Source organism: Phasianus colchicus, chromosome 4 (assembly GCF_987193195.1).
Source record: "Phasianus colchicus chromosome 4, bPhaCol1.hap1.1, whole genome shotgun sequence".
Classification (NCBI taxonomy): Eukaryota; Metazoa; Chordata; class Aves; order Galliformes; family Phasianidae; genus Phasianus; species Phasianus colchicus.
In genome coordinates this window covers 27,707,645-27,728,705 of record NC_143439.1, presented here as the reverse complement: position 1 = coordinate 27,728,705, position 21,061 = coordinate 27,707,645, and the positions used below count along the sequence as shown (strand labels likewise).

The window sequence follows — 21,061 nt, the reverse complement described above, 5'->3', positions numbered from 1 at the left end:
CTTTGTAGTTTGTCTTGCTTCATTTCCCATAAAATATTTTTCCAACAGGTGGGAGGAAAGTGAATTCAAGGGGCTTAGAGCAACAGCTTCTTAAAATCTAAAATAAAAAAGACATATGAGGTATCAGTGTCTCTGAGTCTGAAACCCAACAGCACTCTCCACACTTTCAGTTCACCTGTGGTTAGCAGATACTCGATCTGAAACCAGTTAGTTACAGCTTCTTCCGAGAAAACAAGTTGAACTGCTCAGAGTGTTCGGTGACAGACCATTTGAGCTGGGCTGCACACAGCAGAATAAGCAAAACAAATAGCTGTTATGCATAATCTGAACAATTAACCTTGCATAATAAACTGCTCAAACCAATAGATCTACAACCAGCATGGAGCATGTTTTTAACTCACAGGATTAGCTAGGCCCTGGCTTCTAACATGCGCACCCAGTTAGCCTTTAGGAGGGCTTTGCTCATGGAGCAATTCATGCATACATTCGTTGGTTAATGCAAATCTGTGCAAGGCACACAATGACATCATTCCTCGTCACGCACACATAAGTTGGATGTTTTAGGGAACAAAACAAGATGGCTAATGCATTTTGAGAGGGAATTCCTCTGCCAGAGGAGACACTCAGCTGATAACTCACTGTTTTTCTTGCCTCTACTAACTCAGAAAGCTATCGGGAAAAAAACTAACCACACGTGGAAGGCTTTGCTACTGGTAATAGCAACTATTACCAGCTTTACGTAAACACAGCAAAGTGCCCTAAGAGTGGTTCTGCCACGTTCACCATTTGCTGTAATAACTGTGCAGCACTTCAGAAGGATGGAACCACGCGGGCTCAATTCGCTGCCTGCCCCTCCTTGGCCACAGATGTCCATCCTGGGGCATTCCCCAGGCGCAAGTTACGTCCTGACAGGAGACCCCATACGCTTCGGAACCCAAAGCCCTCACGCAGAACGTTACATAATTAGCAGACGATATGCCAACAAGCCACGGCCACAACTGACACCGCGCTCCGATCGCCAGAAGGGCCGGCGACGCCAGGGTGAGCCGGGCCCCCGGCAGCAGGTGCTCGAGTCCGAGGGGCGCGGGGTCAGGTACCGCCCTCGCACCTGCGCTGCGGGAGCGCGGAGCCGGGCCGCTCCCCCCTTCCCCGGGGCCGGCACCCCGCAGACAAAGGGCGGCCGCGCTCCGGGAGCTCCTCCGGGGTTCTCCTCCCCGCTCCGCAACCGGGCGCCGCGGTTCCTCCAGGCCCCGCCGCCCGCAGGCCCGGCCCGAGCCCCGCAGCGCTCCGCTCGCACCTCATCCCCCCGACGACCGCCCCGCTCCGCTCCGTTCCCCCCGGGGCCTCCCCACGGCGGCGGCGGCGCGGGGGCGGCCGGGAGCCGCCGGCCCTATTTCGAAAGATCCGCCATTTTCACCCCGTCACCGCCGCCCGCCCGCCCGCCCCCGCCGCACCTGCCCCCGGCAGCCGTCCTCTCGCCCCGGCGCGGCCGCCACCCCTCGCGCCGAAGGGCAGAGCGCGGCGCTCCCCCGCAGCTCGCTGAGTAGTCCCGCGCCGGGCCGGGCCTGCGGCCTGCCGCCGGCTGTCAGCGCCCCGCCGCTCCCGGCCGCCGCTGCTTCCCTCCCGCCGCCGCTTTCCCGCCCCTCGGCACTCACCGGGCGGGCGGGCGCTCCGCTGCCGCCGCCTCCTCTTCCTCGCTCCGCGCCGCGCTCCGGTGCCGCGCCCGGCGGCGGCGGCGGCAGTGCCCGCGAGGAGCCGCCGCGTTTGTTCAAAATCACGCGCCCCGCGCCGTTCCCCCGCCGCATCCCATAATACTGCGCCGCGGCGCCCTGGCAACCGCCGGCGCAGCGCTTACCCCCTCCCGCTTCCCCGGGCTTCCGGTTCCACCCCCTCACCGCGCGGCCGCTCTAGCTCGCCGGCGCCGCCGCTCTATGGTAGGCGAGAAGATGGCGGCGGCGGTGCGGCAGGAGCTGGCGCAGCTGATGAACTCTAGCGGCTCCCACAAGGACTTGGCGGGAAAGTGAGTGCTGGCGGCGGTTTCCTTTTCGGTAGGGCGGGGTAGGTGGGGGCGGCGGATAGCGCCGGGCTCTGGGGGGGGCTCTGGGTGGCTGTGGCTCAAGGGCCACGCTTCTGAAGCGTCAGTTTTAATTAAAAAAAAAGGAGAAAATAAGAGAGATCGGCCTCACGATTTTGCCACCTATCGCTTATTTTTAATTGCTGGGGAAAGCATTGGGGCCGCCGCATCTTCCCTGCGGCCCTGGCACCTATGTGGTGATGGGCCCTGTGCTGCTGTGGGCACCCTGAAACCTTCCTTAACGTTTCTCTTTTTCAATTTACACGCCTATCTTTTGATATCGCATGTTAAGGTGTGCGCAGTGCAACGTGTCACAGCGGGCTTTTTTTTCCCTTCCTCGAGGGCAGCGTCTGACTCTGATGGAATTGGAATTCCTCGAGTCCCAGTTCGTAGTTCTCTGGAGGAACGTCTTTGCTTTTAGAGCTCCTGGTTTAAAAAAATGCTGCTAACAGGATTGTGTGCAGTCTGTCTTTTGAGGGGAATGTTGAAAGAGGTTTCTAGTCCATTTCAGAACTACGCACCCTGAGATTATGGCCCACAGTAAGTCCTGGGTCTTACAAAGCATGAAACTGGGATAGCTTATGGGGAGTAGCTTAGAGAACTGGGATTGTAGAAGACTCAGGGGAGACTTCATCTGTCTCCACAACTGCCTGAAAAGAGATTGCAGTGAAGTGGGCGTTGGCCTCTTTTTCTAGCTGACAGCTATAGAGTGAGAGGTAATGGGCTTAAGATGCACCAGGTGAGGTTCAGATTGGATATCAGGAAGCTTTATTTCTCCAAAAGAGCCCTGAGGCATTGGCAGAGGTTGCCCAGGGAGGTGGTAGAGTCAGTGTCCCTGGAGGTGTTCAAGAACCATGAAGATGTAGCACTGAGGAACATTATTAGTGGGGACGGGTTGGGATTGGACTTGTACTTGGTGATCTTAAGAGGACTTTTCCAACCTTAATGATTCTATGATTATTGTTTTCACTAAATGTGGCAGCTTGAACCTTTCTCTTATTTCAGTAGTTCTCATCTACAGAGGATGTAGTTTTACTTACTTTTTCCCTGGCACCTTTGTATGGTGAAGGAGAGCTGCTCTATCATGGAAATGCTGTTATTTTTAAACCTCAACTGCACAAAACAGTACAAGATAACAGAATGAGTTGTTATCTGATAGTCTAGTCCTGATATTTAAAAAGAGCCAGATACCCATTTCAGGTGAGTGTTCCAGTCACTTTAGCACAATCAGTTTGGAAAATTTCCACCTCCAAGATTAAAAAAATAAATAAATAAGCAGGCATGGTGACTGAAAATGCTATCTCACAGATATAGGTTTTCATTTTTTTATTTTTCTCTTGTGAACAGATACCGTCAAATATTGGAAAAAGCAATTCAGCTGTCAGGTGCACAACAACTTGAAGCTTTGAAAGCTTTTGTAGAAGCAAGTAAGTGCATTTGATGTAATTGATTGCATATTGAGTGAAAACCAGAGATCCATGAGATTACATGTTTGTCACGTCTACAAGAATTTATGTAAATGTGTGATATTTTTGTTCTTATTGGAACTTAAACAAGACTAAGAGGTAAACCATACGCAGCATATTCCAAAGCTATGGGAAAATGGACTTGATGAATTTTTAAATTAATTTAACTTTCTAGCTTGTCAGTGTGCAAGCTTCTGAAGGTAATATTGTAAAGTACAGTTGAATGCTAAAATTGATATTGGATGCTTAGCAGTCTTTAAACTAATAATTCCCTTCATCTTCAGTCTCTGCTTAGTTTGGAAAACGACCAGAAAGAAATGGTTAGGTGTTTTTTGTATTGTGTTGTACATTTGGCCTACTGAATAGGTCAAATAGAAATTATACCTCTTGTATTTTTTGTAGAATTAATGAAATTGAACCTAATGGTTTATTTTGTCCAAGGTATTATAGCAACTGAGAGCAACGATTCAGGATGGAACATCTTTATAAACTATAAATCAGAATGAGAAATAATTTATTTGTCAGGTGTTAGAACTCTGGTGACCTCTAGTGTAAACAATTTCTGAGAGAATAATATTCATCTTTAGAAAAATAACACGCCTTGACTGACATACAGATATTTAAACATTTGAGTTACTTCAACTTAATATAAAAGTAAATGATTGATTACCAAAGGATCACTTACACTGAAGGTGTTGACAAACATTGCATCCATCTTGTGCTTTTCTTTCACGTGTCTCTGGACTAGTGGTGAACGAGAATGTCAGCCTAGTGATATCACGTCAGCTGCTGACAGATTTCTGTACCCATCTTCCAAGTCTTCCTGACAGCACGGCCAAAGAAATATACCACTTCACCCTGGAAAAGATACAGCCTAGAGTCATTTCATTTGAAGAGCAGGTGAGAAATCAGTGACAAGGGGTTTTGGTCTGCAGGTGGTTAATTTTTTTTTCTTTTTAATTTACTGCTGACTATTTTTCAGAAGTACCAATCAAAATGGCCATTCCTATTTTGAGCCTATTCTGCGGTACTGTTCATGTGAAACAAGCATTTAGAACCATGCAAACAATACCAACTTAGTCTTTCCATCAGGATGCTGGGCATGTTCCCCTGCTGCCAGAAAATGGCTTCTTAGAATGAAACAATGCATGAGCAACTGGAGATGGACTGGGGCTCACTGTGTTGCATTTACCCAACAGAAGAAGCAGGCAGGTGATCTGAGGACAGAATTCTTTTGTCAAATAGCTGTTCTTTAATTTAAAAAGAATTCTCTGTGTGGGTATGTAGCTTATGTATGTATTTCTTGATATATATTTAAGCTAAAATCACTTACTGGGGCGGTGGGGAGAGGGGGGAAGTGATGAAATTCCAATTCTGCAGTTACTCGCTGAATGTACTGCTTTGTTTTGAATTTGATAGATTTCCTTCAATGATTATTCATTGTTATTTAAGAACACTTAAAGAAGTATGTAACAAGCCTATAGGATCTAGTAAAGACAGTTTCTGTCAATTTATATTTGTCTGTTTACCTTTTGTCTTTTTAAGTAGCTGTCACTCTAATCCAAACTGAACACACTTACCCATATGTTACAATGATTATGCATAAATTAAATCTCAAGGCCAGATGATTTCTTTTTCTAATCACTTTTTCTTACAGCACCCTGATTGTACCAACAATAGTTTGCCTTCTGGCAGCTGTTGTGCAAAATCTAAGTTTCAGAATTAAGATCTTGTCATAGGTCACCTCATTTGTATCTCATAGGCTTGGTATGAGGTACAACTGCAAGAAAGGGCTTGTGAATCTTGGTATTGTTGTTCTCAGAAACATTGTTTCATCTTTTAAAAGTTTCATAACAGGTCACTGCTTATCCTTCCATAAAGACCAGCTCCTTTTATCTAGCTGCAAGCCTATTAGGAAATACTTCAAACTGCTGAAATTGAAAAAGCTCAGTCTTAAGACTCAACTGAGGACTTAAAACCTTCATGTGGGAAGAACTGTGTGTGTGCAATGTGAAGCTGTCGTATCACTTTGTTAGCATACAAGAAGAGGAAGGTGAATACATAAAAGTTGAATGCTTTTGTGTTTTAAAATGTTTCCTTGTGACTTAATTGTTATCTAGGTTGCTTCAATAAGGCAACATCTTGCATCCATCTATGAGAAAGAAGAAGACTGGAGAAATGCAGCACAAGTATTGGTGGGGATCCCTTTAGAAACAGGGCAAAAGTAAGTAATGTGCTAGACACAGTTCTGCCTTGTGTAATACACCTGCTGCTTCCTTGGTTAAGTGGACCAGAGAGTGGGAAGTTTGCAGGTGCATATTAGCCAGACTATGCACGTATAGTTTGGTGACTGATCCTTACAGAAAACATTCTAGTTGTGTCTAAACACAGCTCTGGAAGTTTTTCACTGTTTATTAGTCAAATTGACATGTTTCTGAAAGTTCTTCCAGGTATTGACTTCTACAGTTCTACAAATGAAGACATAGTTTGAAATTTGATGTTAGTCTGTTGTTGTTTGTTTAAGTGTAAAACCCTTGCTCTTATTTTTCCAGGGCTTTCCCTTTTCACCTTTTTCTCAATATGTATGTAGAAGTTGCTGAATGTAGGTTTTACTCACTTAGCTCCTATTTGTTTTACTACAAGTTTGCCTTTCACTTCTAAGTATCTGCTTGTTTATGGCAGATTTTCAGCCCATTAGAAACTCAATTCTACTTGTGTTTTGGGAGCCAGTTTTAAATTTTTTGTATCTCATTTAGTTAAAAAGAAAGCAGAGTAAAACAAAAGCTTCTATGTGCTTAAGCAACAGAATGTTTAGAACAAGAAAGAGCAAAGGCAACAGTGGAGTATCTCTGAACTCTTGCTTATCTGTTTCTTTACAGACAGTACAATGTAGATTATAAACTGGAGACCTACCTGAAAATTGCCAGGCTGTATCTGGAGGATGATGACCCTGTTCAAGCAGAAGCTTATATTAATCGAGCTTCCCTTCTTCAGAATGAATCAACAAATGAACAACTACAAATCCATTACAAGGTAGTCTAACTTGGATTTCCTGTTTCTGAAGGGAAATGCTTCCACAATTGGATGATTTTCATACAGTGCCACCAAAACATTCATAATACTGAAGGAGACAAGGGGAAAAGCTTTTAAATGGTCTTGGAAACTTGAGAGCCATGTCTTAGCAATAATTAAGCAGCTAATTCCTTAGAATTTGGAGAGAATCTTGCTAAGGTTCTTTATATACCAGCTTTACTGGCTCAAAATAACCAAATTTTACTTAAAATATTGTCCCCTATCTTTGCAAATCTAAAAGGAAAAAAAAAAAACCACAACAACCACATCCAATATTAGAGACTATTAGAGTTGTTTGTATTTTTTTAAGTAGTCTTAAGTCCAAAGCAGTAAATTAATTGACCTTTTTGCTTATTGGTTGGTTTCCTGTGTATATAGTTGGGAAACTAATTTATAAAATCTTAGAAGTTTTAGTAGGTGAAATAGCAGACGCTGATACAGCTTTTGAGAGAAAAGCAAACATTTGTAAAATAGAAATTGCTATCTAAGTGTTAGTTGTTGATGTCACTGACAAAAGGGCAGCTTAATCACAGTACAACATTCCACTTGCTGTTTCTTGCAATTTTGCAAGTGCAGTGATTAACATCTGAATAGAGCTGGGAAGGGCCCTTTCAATCATCTGTTGTGGCACTTCAGCCAGATTTTTACAAGCCAAGCTGATTGTTTGATGACACAGATTTGCTGAGGATGCAATAAAGAAATGTTTATCAGAGCTGCAAATTAATTTTGCAGAAATTAATGCACGCCTGTACTATGCAGCCATCCCTTCTTGTTTTCCTTTACCCAAACGTTTTCTTTCTAGGTTTGTTATGCAAGAGTTCTTGATTATAGAAGAAAGTTCATTGAGGCTGCCCAAAGATACAATGAGCTGTCCTATAAGAGCATAGTTCATGAAAGTGAGCGACTGGAGGCACTGAAGCATGCTTTGCATTGCACTATTCTGGCATCAGCAGGTACAGTATGATACGTTTTTGTGTAAGAGACCCAACGTACGTATTCCTGAAGCAAGTTAACTTGTACATTACTGGGAGAGAGAGCTGAGGAATCCAGAATTGTGAAAAGTGTCAGTAATTTGTTGGCATAGTGTTAATTCAGAGCAGTACTTGTTTATTTGTCAGTGATGAGGGGCCATCTAAAAATGCAAAATAAAGTCAGTGGCAAACAGTGCTTTGGATCTGAAGACAACTGAGTCTTCTGTGGTAGTTCTTTGCTAATTGCATGTGTTGAAAAGATAGATCTTTGTTGTTTATTTGTCAATATTCAACTTCTTGGTGGCAGTTTATGGGGATTCTTCTTGGCTCTCCTAGGACAGCAGCGTTCTCGCATGCTTGCTACGCTTTTTAAGGATGAGAGATGCCAGCAGCTTGCAGCCTATGGGATCTTGGAGAAAATGTATCTTGACAGAATTATTCGTGGAAACCAACTACAAGAGTTTGCGGCTATGCTAATGCCTCACCAGAAAGCAACTACAGCAGATGGTATGTTTTTCTCTAAAGCTTTACAGCACTGCTTGTTCATCCAGATTTGCCCTTTGCGTTCCTAGGGCTGACAGAAAATAGCATCGTGATTATTTAAGGTTATTTCCCAGAATGATAAATAAAAGATTTGAAGCTACCTGTATAAAAAAAAAAAAAAAAAATTCACCACAGGGAATCTTTTTGTTCACTTTCTTTTTTTGTGGTGTGACAGTGATCCCATGCAACAGGATGCACCTGTACTTTCTCCATGTATAACCTTCAGAAAAACGCTTCACGTCTGTTCTACAACATAAACCAAATATCTCATTTATATTAATGAATTGTTGTCTTATTCAACCCATAAGGTTCCAGCATCCTGGACAGAGCTGTTATTGAACACAATTTACTATCTGCAAGCAAACTATACAACAACATTACCTTTGAAGAGCTTGGAGCATTACTAGAGATTCCTGCAGCTAAGGTAATGGCTTCCAAGACCTTTTGTTTAAAAAAAAAAGGTAATAAAAAGCAGCAGGGATGTAACAAGAATAGCTCTAGTAAATATTAGGAAAATTAGTTTACTGATAGGAAATTAAATATTCAGTACTGGACACGTGACAAAAGTTAAATGTTTAGCACATTTTATGAGAAGGAAGGCTACACAATATAGAAGGGGCAATAACATATTTTGATGCCACTGAGTATGTTGATAGGTGCATGATTAGATATTTTCAGTACAGTTCTGCCTATATTCTCATGTAGATGAAAAGCATATAAGGACTGTCAAACCTGTAATGGTTTTTCATTTCTTTCAGAATGAATCTGATACCTAATATCATTCTTTCTTCCTTATTTCAGGCAGAAAAGATAGCTTCTCAGATGATAACTGAGGGGCGCATGAATGGATTCATTGATCAGATTGATGGAATTGTTCATTTTGAGAGTAAGTTGGGATTTTTATTTTTTTTTTTAATTTAATTTCTTTTGCACTATTCAGAATTGTCCTTCCGATTTGCTGTCTAGCAATGCAAGCAAATTATTTGTTACTGCTGTCCATAATGATTTTGCTGTATGCTGCTTTGGCCAGGAGGTGGCAGAATTTTCCATAGCAGAGAATCATAGAATGGCTTGAGTTGGAAGGGACCTCAAGGATCATCAAATTCTAATCCCACTGCCACACTCAGGGCTTCTTATCCCTCATGTGCCTTAATATGTCTTCTAGGAGGATCTGTTCCGTGATCTTCCCAGGCACAGAAGTGAGGCTTACTGGCCTGTAGTTCCCCAGACTCCTTCCTCCCTTATAAGTGGGAGTGACATTTCCTTTTTTCCAGTCACTGGAAAACTGGAGACTTCACCTGACAGCCATGACTTTTTAAATATGATAGAGAGCAGCTCAGCAAGCACATCAGCGAGCTCCCTTAGGACCCTTGGATGTATGTTGTCGAGCTCCATAGACTTGTACACGTTTGGTCTTATGAAATGGTCTTGGGCTTGCTCTGCCCTTACAGTGGAGTGGAGTTTGCTCTCCAGTTCCCACCAAGAGGTTCAGGGATGTGAGGTTCAGCGTTGTGAGAAATATGAGAAGCCTGACTGACAGTTAAGACTTAGGCAAAGAACTCATTGAGTACCTCTCCATATCTGTTGTAGACAGTTCTCCTTTGTTGTTTATCAGAGGAGGTACCAGTTTTCACACATTCCTCTGCATTGTTTTATCCGTAGCAAGATGTGAATTTATACTGTCAGTCTCCTTGTAGGATATCAGGAATTTCTCTGCTTGCTTTTTTACAAGGCAAGAGTCAGGCTTGTAACAGACAGTCAAAATCATTGTAACTTTTGAAGACAGAATTGAGTATGATAGGTGCAAGGCAGGTGAGAGCAGTGCCAGAGGTGAAACTTGCATTTAAACAATGATGGTGAATTGCCAAGACTACACTTCATTTTCTGTGGTTTCCTTTTGCAGCTCGTGAAGCTTTGCCAACTTGGGATAAGCAGATTCAGTCCCTGTGTTTCCAGGTGAACAACCTGCTGGAGAAGATAAGTCAGACAGCCCCAGAATGGACAGCCCAGGCAATGGAGGCTCAGATGGCTCAGTGACTGCACAGCCATGGTCTTCTGTGCTAGAGGGGAGAAAGTGCTGAGCAGGACTGTTGGCTGAATGAATTACCCACCTTTGTGTCCACACCTTTCGCTTTCACTCTGCCTTAGGACACATTAGGCAATACTATGTTTGTTGTGAGAATTCCCTGTTCTCTGAGTGTAGAATGGTGTTGCTGCATCTGCGTTGTGCTTTGCTGTCCTGAAAGCTGTGGTTTCTGCATAGAAGGAGCTGTCATGTTGGAACAAGCTTGGGTTTTGGTTTATTTAATGTCATTTGGTTTTCCACTGTATTGCTATAGCTTTGCAGCCCATTAGTTCCTAAGGTGTTCATCCCACTGTGAAAAATGGAAGTGCCATGTTTCTTCTACTTGTAATTATTCTAATAAAAGCTGCAGTAAGCCACGTGTTTTAAGCGTTAGAGGGACCTGTTTGCTTTTTTTCCCCTGAGGCAGTAGTACAAAATAATTCAATGTTTTACAAATGTCTATTTTGCCCCTAAAAATGTAAACTGAGAAAACAACTCCTCAGCTCCTCCGTGCCATGCTTCTCTTTCTGAGAAGAGGAAGTCTTAAATCCTAACTGAAGAAAATATTGACTGTTCTACTACATTGGTGCAGCTGGACACAGAACTATCTGTGGTATTCTGTGGATTAGAAGCAGCCATGGAAAATAGGGAGGGTTACGACAAGCGTTGTAGTAAATGATTTGAACATAACAAAATCAAATATTGGAAAGCAAGCTTGCACTCTTATTTTCTTCTGTAGGTCAGCAGAAGTTTGATATTTCAGTGAAAGGTATCCCTATTGTTGTTGAAATTGGAGCTGTAGTAGGAGCTTGGAAGGTAAGGATTATGCATAGCAGAGTGGAAATGTTTGTATGAAATGCTGTGAGCAAAGAAGTATTGAAGAGTGATGTGCCTATTAATTATGTGATAGCTGTAAGCCAGTTACTGCTGCAGAAACTTTTCTTACTACACTTAATCACAAAAAGGAAGACTGTGGCCAGTTTTCAGAGCTTATAGTGATACAGTGTAGTAAGGTTAAGTGACTTGTAACCTTTCTGCTCCATACAATATTTCTGTCTCTAGCACTTCAAGTGAAGTAGTGTTGTAATTGTCCAGCATATTTGCAGCCCCTGTGAAATTCTACCTGACCTGCCTAGTCCCTGTGCTCGTAGTTTGGCAAGATAGAACGCTTTAGTCATTGTCTTAGAGCTGCTATGCTTACAAGCCAAGGAGTGTAGCTATTTAATAGCTCTTCTGATGTTACTTGGTAGTTGTGCACTTTTCACATCCAGGTGGTCTGCTTAATGTACAAGTCTTACTGTGTAGTCTGCTGGCAAGGTTTTGACAGAGCTGTTATGACTATAGAGAGCCAAGACTTAGGGAACATCTACTCATAAAACTATCTAGAGGTTAGGTTTTAGTCTGAGATGATCACGTTTCAATTTCCATGTGAATTGCATTAAGGATCTCCTTTTTGCTTTTCAGCTAGGTAATTATTTCTATGTGGTTTTGGTCTGCATTTGTCCTCATTTTTTGTCTCAGAATCCAGAGAATGATGGTACGTTGCAATCAAAAACTTCTGCAAAATCTGCAGTTGTATTGTCTTGGTTTTTCTTCTGCATTCTTTGACATTTTTACTGATTGGAGCATCCTGCTTTATCCTCCGACGCAGTACATTTATTTAAACGTAGTAGCTACAGGAAAGATGCTGGGTACTTCAATAGGTGGCAGTAGAAGACAGGACCAAGAATGAACCTTGATTGTATTATATGAGTTTTTGCCACACTCCTTTCTCTTAATCAACAGCATCAAAACTTAAAGCTGACTTTGGCTAATCATTGAATAAATGATTTTATCTCCAGATACCTTTAAGGTATCACTGTAAAAACTTTTCCAGTAATTTTGAAGCTTATTACAGTAGGGAAAAAAAAATTACATAGACAGTGTGAGACAGGTACCCGTTCAGAGTGTCAACAGAAAAATTTGCTCTCAAAAGTTTGTGATGAGGCTTTTGATCACTTTAGTAAAGTTCAGGGACTTATTTTAAGCCCGAGGTGTGAACTACTGTGGTTTGTCATGAGTTCATTTCCTTAACTACTCACACCATTACAGCTTGAAATATTCAGCATAACCTCAGTTAACGGCTACTCTGGAGAGGATCAGACTTCACTGCCTCATTGCTCTAAAAGGGTTCATTGTTTGCATAGCTTATCCACAAAGATTGCTTATGTTTGTATTTGACTCTATTTATGTTCTCGTTGGCCCTTCAGTACTCTAGTGACCCATGCAACATATGTTTTTTATGGACTCGTGGTTAACTTAGATGTACAAGCTATTGTCTGCTGAATCCTACAAGAAGAATGATTTGTGCTTCTGCAATAACAGTAACTTAGCCTTGTTGCAACAGAACTTTTTTTTTTTCTTTTGCCAAGATTTATTCATTTCACTGTTCCCCTCTGGGAGAAAAAGCAATTTCAGGAACATCTGAATTTAAAAGAAAAAGTTGTACAGAGACACTATTTCCAAAACAAAGATAAACACAAAGGACTTGCTTGGCACTGGAACTGATAGAAAAGATAGTAACTGGAAAAATCTGTGTTTGCTAATAGTAAATACATAGCTTCCTTTGAAAAGAGTGGCACTGTGATATGGGCATTCACAAAATGTTAATAGATTTCACTAATCTTTTTCTATTTAAGATATTGGTGTTTAAACTTTGAATCTGCAGAGACTTTTGTGTTTCTCTCCATTATGTTGGGAATTACATTCAATCATTTCTTTAGCTTCGTGTCTTGGACCTTTTCCAAATCATTAGCAAAGCAGAGCTGGGGGACAGGTCCACTAGAGCATGGGATCAGAGATCCCTAGCAAACCAGCAATGGTGTCACTGAGAGCAACATCGACTGCAGCCATGATTCTTGTTGGGTTAGCTGTGCCTCCTGTCTCTGTGGCCCAGCCTTGTACCTGCACTGTATGTTCTCTAGAGATTCAGGCTTCTTCTATGCTGAGCTAAACCTTACCACCAGTTGCATACTGTATGATATGTGCATATAGAGTAATATAAACATAAGAGGAAACGGCTATTTACAAAGGTGGATAGTAATATGACAAGGGGGAATGGTTTTAAACCAGGGGAGATGGGAGGTTTAGGTTAGATATTAGGAGGAAGTTTTTCACCCAGAGGGTGGTGAGGCACTGGAACAGGTTGTCCAAGGAGGTTGTGGATGCCCCATCCCTGGAGGCATTCAAGGCCAGGCTGGATGTGGCTCTGGGCAGCCTTGTCTGGTGGTTGGTGACCTTGCACATAGCAGGGGGGTTGAAACTAGATGATCGTTGTGGTGCTTTTCAATCCAGCCTATTCCATGATACACGCATAGCCCATGGTAATTATTTTGGTCTTGAAATAGTTACTGCCACAACACTCATGCAGGAAGGCCTCCATGGGGAAAATGAAGATTGTCCTTGCAGAGGTTCTGTTTAGACCACTGAGCATGGGCTATTCTGTTTGCAAAATGTAGTTCAGTTTGCTGTAAACTGCCCTCATAATGAAGTGCATTGCAAGTTACCAGCCTGAAATTTCAGGGTAAGCATGCAACAAGAAAGGGAGCTAACTAGGTTTCAGGATATCAAGGTCAGGCTGACAACACATCTGTGCTTTCCAGATTTCAAAGCAGTGAGTCTTTTCTATTGAATCAGATTCCTTGATAAAGAATGTAGAAAGTGCTTATTAAATGAATAATGACACGCACCTAGATTTTTAAGGAGAGGTGGCTTACTTCGAGGCACCTTTCTACCACTACTCAACAAGAAGCAATCATTTGTATTTAGACTCAATTACAAATTTATTCTTTCCTATGCAATCATTATTGTACATCTTAGTCAACTGCTTTGAAAAATCAAGATCAAATGAATAACGTAAATTGGTGTCCATTTTCAAGAAAATAAATGCTCAAAATACTCTGAAATGAAATTATTTTTGACTGTCGAAAGTAGTACTAGCTGAGAATTTTGTCTCAGTTACAGAAGTATGAATATGGTCACTGGTGCCTCTGGTGTTGGTTTCTGCTTGTTTTACAGATTTTTTTTTTTTCTGCAAAGGAAGTCACACTGACACCTGCCCACGACTGTTCTCTTGGGAGCATATCTTCTGCAACATGGGAGAGGCTTGCCGTGCATATAAATGCCAGTTTAGGACATCTGCTGATAAGAAAGAAAATAAGTAGAGAACTGTGACAGGATTTGTGCAAAACTAGTTTGTCAAATATTTTCTCTCCTTACGTGCCAGGAGTGACTTCTAGAAAGCAAGAGGTGGTTGTGCTGAAACAGCAGAAACATAGTTGACAGCAGGGCCAGGTGAAGAGCTCTAGCTTGAAAGCAGAAGTGATCTTTGATAATCAAATAGCAGCACTTAAACAGGAGCAATGCTGATCCCTGTGAGTTCAGTCTGCACTGCTGACTGAGGTATCCTTCCTACTTTAGGCACAGCCTACCCTGACATAGCCAAAACCAGCAGCTCCTCCTCTAGATGGAGAGCTCAGCACGCATAACTCTTGCATAGTCCTCAGGCTTTTCTGGAGAAAAGCTAGCACACTGCCAGTTTTATACTATGGTTAAATTGTGTTCATCCTCTGCAGTCACAAAGAAATGAATATTATCAGCCTCCAAACTTTTTAGATTTCTGAGCCTTTATGCGCATTCAGAACATGCTACAAAGCATACCTCCCACACGTATAGGTGATGCTGCCTTCACTTCTTTCAACTGGTGGGTCATTAGGTGTCAGAGGAAATTTGCTCTCCACTAGATGAAAGAGGCAAAAGGACAGGAATGACTATTGAGAAGCAGGTATTCCTCCCGAGCTTTGTAGACTGATTAAAGACAACATATAACATGCTTTCCAAGTGCGGTATGTGACTGTACTTGGAGCTCCTAATAGTCTTGCTGGTTTTAAGTTGTTCTCCAGCTAAAGCTTAGTACGCAGATCTGGTAGAAAAAACTTCTAAAAAGACTCCTCAAAATGATACAAAATACATCTTCCTACATGAGGAAGACAAGATTTGTGCAAATCACTTTCTTTGTATGTTTTTTGAAAGCTTAGAGACCTCTTCTAGCACAAGATGTTTTCTTTATGTAATTATTCCTCTCAGTAATTTAGACTCAAATCTTCACTACATAAAGTGCTTCTTAAGAAAACAAAACCAAACTTATTGGATTAAAGAGGCTAGATTAGAATATGGTCTGAATTAAATGATTCTTAATAACCATTCAACATCCATATAATTATATCAGCATGGACTTGAAACTGTAACTATTTCTCAAAATGCTTCCAGAATGCAGCTTTTCTTGAGGAATAGACTATAGAAAATGACCTAGGTAACTAAGCCAGTACTAGCCTTCTCTATGTTGCTCTCCTAGTAAAACCTCTATAGCCTGAAAAACTTATTACTATTTCTGTTACGCTTGCAGAAAATATCCTTTTCAGATGAAAAAGTAAGCATATTCAGACAGCTTACAATTTCACTACTAGCCATTATTTTATTTAGTTTCTCTTCAAGAATTCTGAAGCATCCAACAAATAAAAACTAACAGAAACATGGATAAATTACCATGCTGCTGTGACTTTTGTTTTTTAATCAGTTAGTACAGCTGTACACCTGAGCTTCATAAAAGCACAATCTAAAATAAATAAAACATTATTTTTACGTGTTATAAAAGTTCCTGATTTATTAACATATACTTATACACCTCCCTCTCATATCCTACCAAGTATTAACCTAGATTAAGTCATTATTAGTAACAAAATTAGTACAATTTAGAACAAAAGCCTCCATTTTTATCAGCTGTTTGATAAAAAAAAGTACATTACACCAACCTTAACAGTACTTTGCTATTTGAAAAAGCTACTGCTTTTTTCAACGCTTATCAGATATTGAAACATAGCAAAATTACTACTTACCTCTTCAAATCTTGTAACACAGCCTATAAAGCCTTATTTTAGATAAATTATTATTATTTTACGTATTCAGTGTTTGCATCTGTAGCAGAAATACTGAGTCATGTCCTGAAGCAGTGATTGAGCACCTGGTAGGAAGGCAGGGTCAACCCAGGGGAGCTCAGGTGTATACAATATATCTGAGTGACCAGAAGGGATGGAGCCAGGATCCACCCCTTCCCAGACCTCATTTAAGGGTTGGCATTGGAGGTAAGGGTGTTTTGCTGGAGATTATTGCCTACCTGAGGCCTTCCAAAGGTAAGTAGCTTTTTTTCCTTCATTTCTGTATCTGTGGTTGCTGTGTTTGGGCTTGTCCTCGTTTGTTGCAATCAAGGGCTTTGCTCCCCTGCTATTATTGTTGTACTTTCCATTACGTTATAGTGTTGCAGTATCTTTTTGGTTTAATTAGTTCAAAATCTGTATGCAGCCTTACTTTCTTATAAAGGGAAAAATTAAATTCCTGCTCTTGTGGTTACTCCTATGGTAATTCCAGCTTCCATTTTCCTAGGAAGAAATAAGTTGTTAGTATTACTTATCGTGCATTAAATGAGAAGTATTTCTTCTTTTTTGTTTGTTTCCCTACTACTAGCCAAGTAATTGATCAAGTATTTTACTGCCCAGAGTGAGTAGAAAGTTTCTGGTGAGTGACTGAAGAAGAGGTTTGGTCTGGATATCTTACAGCTAGCTTTCAAGTGCCTGACTCATCACTTCAACCTCTATACGTTTGAGGGTGTAAACACACTTCTGTATTTCTTTGCAAGAGAACTCAAGAAATGATATCTGAATATGTTATCATTTCTAGATACCAATCATTGCCATGCTGCTGTGACTTCTGCTTTTTAATCAGTTATTGCAGCTGTGCACCTGAGCTCCATAAAAGCACAGTCTAATTATTTGCAGTAACTTCCCTTTTAAGTTTGAAAAAGCTAGTCAGCATGAAGAATGCATTTCCCAGCATACTCTTTGCAGCTGGACTCTGTATAAAGGCAGCTATAAAGCTATACTGAAAGTATGTTATTCTGTAACTACATCATATGTTAGTGACCCACTGTCATTTATAATCCTCTGCTCTGAACAATGTGGAGTCATCGCTCTGTAGTTCCTACTCTAGACCTTGTCACTGCTGGGTATGACATTTTGTTGTGTTTTTTCCCTTTAGCCTCTAGCACCTCCTGCAGCAATGTGACTGGTTTTTTTTTTGTTGTTGTTCTGTGAATTAGTAAACTTCTTATCTGGAAAGAGGATTGTGGTTATTTACTTCTGTTTTACAGCAGTGGATAAAAGTAGTAAAGAATAGAAGAGCACTTGAAGGTATTTTTTCTTTCAAAGTATCATAATCTCTGTAAAACATCTAGTCACTTTAATGTTCTTCAAGTCTTCAGTTCTTGTTCTTCTGCCATTTGACTTTTGAAAGTAAAAGACATCTTACCATAGCATGTTGCTTCCCCGATGAGTTGCTGGGTCTCTTGCAAACTCAACATATATGCTGAATAATCACAGAGATTTAAAATGAGATTTAGAAAAATTGTGGAACAAAAATAAAAAGGTGGTACTTCTTCTCTGTTCCCATGCATTACGTTATTCCTTTCACAACCTTGTTAGATATGTTAAACATAGATATGGTGTGATAAAGTTTTAAGATTTAAATAAAGGCAAGTGCAGGGGAAAATAAGAGTAGCATTCAATAATGTATTGTAGTAGGAGGCCAGGTGCTGAAACAGAATTCAAAATCTTGTGTATAATCTTCAAAATCTTGTGGTTCAGAGGTCTTATGTTGTACAGATAATGAATGACCATAAAAGGGTACGGATATAGAATAAATAACTGGTGAAACATAATCTTTTGTTGAAGGCTTTTATACTAACTTAAAAAACAGATGCTAAGTATAAAACTGAATCTATGGCTGAGTGTTAAGCGTATCCTTTTGTTTAAAGCAGTGATAAAAGATGGAAGTGAAAATCTAGGCCCATCTTTGTATCTTCCTCTACAGGCTGCTGAGTAATGGCTTTGACCCATGGATTTTTGCTAAGGAGCAAATTCAGGACATGTACCCAGCTTGTAGGGCTGGTATAACAAGTAGCAGGTGCGTCCTGACAAGTACAGTTGTGCTGTAGGGGTAACTGAGCACCCGAGGCGGGATCAGAAGTGCTTGTGCTGATCTAAGCAAATGATGCTATAGCTTCTGCTCTTTAAGTCCCTTATCTAGTTTGTGTTTAATTTGAGCATTGCAGGTATGTTTTTTAGCTGAAATTTGCCTTTGGATGGAGAATACTGTTTCTCTTCTTTGTGGCATGTGCAGAAAAACAAACAGAGGGAAATTGATCGCTGGACCAAGAACTTATTTCAGTTTATAGCTCATTGATGGGCTTGCTGGCCTGTCAGTAGTCCCAGAGAAGACAGATGAGAAATCAAAGAAGATTAATTCAGTAATGAATTACAGGATGGGAATATGTTAGTGTAAGTCAATATGACTTAAAGGAAAAAAGACGCTGGCAAACAAACCATGTGTTGTTTCTTGAGTAGAAGCAGTATGATTGGAAAAAATAATTGCAGATGTAATGCATTTGGAAGGGGAGGTACTCCACAGGAGGTTGTGATTTGCAGGTGTTAATGGTTCAGAACTGAAAGGATGAGACTCAAGTGATCTCATTCTAGCTATTGATTAAGGAATCATTATCTGCTGTTAGAAACAGCCACAACTCAGTGTTTCTATTTATAGTCTGCAAGTAAACAGAATAAATTGGATGTTATGGTGAGGACAGGCTGGTAAGGTAAGGCAATCTGGGTGGCAGGGAGTCATTAATGTAAGACAGACCTTAAAATGGGTGCGTGCATGTAATGTTAGATATAGGTCCGTAAGTATGTCATTACTTTTTGACTTGTGTATTGATACTGGAAAGCCATTGAGAAAATAAGCCTGATGTATTGCTATACATTTTAAATGGGTTATTAAAGTACTGGGGCAAAGCAACAAAACATTGTCAAGTGGATTTTTAAAAATAGAAAATGTCTTTTAGGGAGGACCTGAGTAACATATGCTTTTGAGTTCTTTTTCAAAAGAAGTCCCTGGAGTGGCTGCTTTATGATATACTTTGTTCTGTGGAAAGGCTGTTTTTAAATAAGGGCAAGAGATGCAATAACAAATGACTTGAAACTGAAAAAATGGAACTGCAATTAGAAGATATGGTGGCAGCTCATAAGAGCAGTGATGAAACTCTGGAACTATCAAGGGAAAAGGATATGTTTTCACTGTTTTCCTTTCCTGAAGTCTAACTTGGCTGCCTTGCTGGAATGTGCTTGTCAGTGAATGCTGAATGAGTTCAGTCCAGAACTAAAGGTGAAATAAAAGGGTCTGATCTGCAGGAGTAACCTGATGTTCTGTTGAGTCTGTGAATTTTCTGAAGCTGTGAAGTGATTTGAAGGTGAAAAGATTTGCAATTGTTACCAGGCTTTGTATAGCAGCTGTGCAATGGGTTTTAAATCTTTCTTTATTCAGATGCTTTGCACAGGTGCTGACTTTACTGACCCATGCTTGCTAGTGGTAGGTCAGTGGCTTCATTCAGAGATAAGGCTGTTTCTGAGCATTTTTCTTACTGAGATACTTTAATTGCTGTGTTAGTTTTTGATGACTTATTTTCACTGAAAAGTCACACTAGAAGACAACTATCAGCCAGCTGCTACCTGTTCCTGAGGGTCTAAAGCAATTAGGGTGGTTAAAGCCTTCACGTGCTCTGCCAAGCCAGCTATTTTGCTTCCCACACTTGCAGGCTTGGCAAGCATTTTTGTCCTTTGTTAGCATATTAGAATTGCTTTTGGCAGCTATCAGTGTTGATTGTGGTATTAACTTGTATTACAATATGAGAATTTATGCAAGTGGTGAGCTCTTTCTCACCAGTATGTTACCATCATTTCTGAAGCTGCCTGGAAGTAGCAGAGTAAGTCCTTGTATTTCCCCTAGAAAAGGAGATATTCCTTCTGGCAGAGGAAGGAACATCTTCCTGCTGTATGTACTTGGCTGTGTCCACTTATAGTTTCTGTAAGTTGGGTACAGTGTAGAGGAAAGGAGTGTGTTCTCACATTGAAAGAGATTCAAAAACTAAACACTGCTTTTGTCCCACAGGAAAAAAAAAACCACTCTGCAGCAGGTGCACAAGCTTTCTGTCAGCACCTCTGGATCTTATGCAGGTGATCAGTCTGGTTGTTCTTTTCCACTGAGTATGGGCACTTAACATGATGTGGAGTTGGTGTTCATATATAATGCAGAATATAATGCAAGTTGTAACTGCCCTATGAGCTGCTACTGTGGGCTTTGCTATTAAAGAGCAGCTGAAGAGTGAGCCCATCTTCTGACTGGTATCCATTTTGGGGGGCTAATTCTTTGACATACCTGTCCATTTTAGAAAGTGGTTGGAAAAGAATAAATTATGAGAAGGAAGTCATCCATCTTCATGCTGAAGACCAGGTGGTGCAGGACAAGACTTGTGCTGTAAGTGGCTGTTTGCCCTCATGAGAGTGACCACACAGTTCCATGAAGCATAGCTCAGCTTTGCAGGCAGTTGGCTCTTAACTTGTGACTGACAGGGAACTGCTACCATTAGTGGTGCATGCATGTTCCCTAGCAGTGGGTATAGAGCTGTAAGGATGCCCTAAATGGAGTTTTAAAAGTAACTCAGCCCTTGTTACTGAGGGATAGTCTCAGAAGGAGAGAGCCCTGCTCGAGATTAGCAGAACTGTATTAGTGGAAAGTGGTTCTTGCAAAGGGACTGTATTTTGGCACAGCTTCCACAGAAAGATGCCTAATTTTGAGCAGGTGAGTAATTTCTCAGAAATACATCATGCAGAGCATCTGTAGCAGAAGTTGCTTAGGAAGCTAAGTGCAACTCTCATGTTGGATTAGCTAG

General features: G+C 41.1%; 3 protein-coding genes and 1 long non-coding RNA gene across 7 annotated transcripts in view; 2 read left to right on the top strand and 2 right to left on the bottom strand.

Moving 5' to 3' along the window:
• The window catches only part of LIN54 (lin-54 DREAM MuvB core complex component), a 36,832-nt gene extending 34,988 nt beyond the window's left edge, over positions 1-1,844 (bottom strand). For 3 of the 4 annotated variants that reach the window (XR_004167357.2, XM_031596686.2, XM_031596687.2), the window contains exon 1: positions 1,656-1,844. The gene's annotated coding sequence lies outside the window, so the exon portion shown is untranslated. Of the gene's footprint in view, positions 1-1,454; positions 1,546-1,655 lie in introns of those variants that run through there. The other variant, XM_090138995.1, reaches the window with a different exon arrangement.
• Positions 1,845-1,860: 16 nt separating this feature from the next.
• COPS4 (COP9 signalosome subunit 4) lies at positions 1,861-10,584 on the top strand. The gene is made up of 10 exons (XM_031596688.2): positions 1,861-2,020; positions 3,422-3,501; positions 4,289-4,440; positions 5,661-5,764; positions 6,420-6,573; positions 7,415-7,565; positions 7,920-8,090; positions 8,435-8,550; positions 8,928-9,012; positions 10,030-10,584. Exons 1-10 carry the CDS (start codon positions 1,932-1,934, stop codon positions 10,161-10,163), a joined length of 1,236 nt encoding a protein of 411 aa, XP_031452548.1. The 5' UTR covers positions 1,861-1,931; the 3' UTR covers positions 10,164-10,584.
• Positions 10,585-13,565: 2,981 nt separating this feature from the next.
• Positions 13,566-16,259, bottom strand: LOC116231054 (uncharacterized). Its single transcript, XR_004167345.2, has 3 exons — positions 16,125-16,259; positions 14,890-14,968; positions 13,566-14,367 (listed from the first exon to the last, which is right to left on the bottom strand). It is a non-coding gene; the product is annotated as an uncharacterized LOC116231054 (long non-coding RNA).
• An 82-nt stretch (positions 16,260-16,341) lies between these two features.
• ARHGAP24 (Rho GTPase activating protein 24) overlaps positions 16,342-21,061 on the top strand; it is a 199,959-nt gene continuing 195,239 nt past the window's right edge. Inside the window, exon 1 of the mRNA XM_090138997.1 lies at positions 16,342-16,418. The gene's annotated coding sequence lies outside the window, so the exon portion shown is untranslated. The remainder of the gene's footprint in view (positions 16,419-21,061) is intronic.

Excerpts from the sequence above, each read along its gene's own strand:
- COPS4 (XM_031596688.2), top strand. The coding sequence starts at position 1,932 with ATGGTAGGCGAGAAGATGGCGGCGGCGGTGCGGCAGGAGCTGGCGCAG. Across the intron at positions 2,021-3,421 it reads CACAAGGACTTGGCGGGAAA|ATACCGTCAAATATTGGAAA; the intron begins GTGAGTGCTGGC and ends TCTTGTGAACAG. Across the intron at positions 8,551-8,927 it reads TAGAGATTCCTGCAGCTAAG|GCAGAAAAGATAGCTTCTCA; the intron begins GTAATGGCTTCC and ends TCCTTATTTCAG.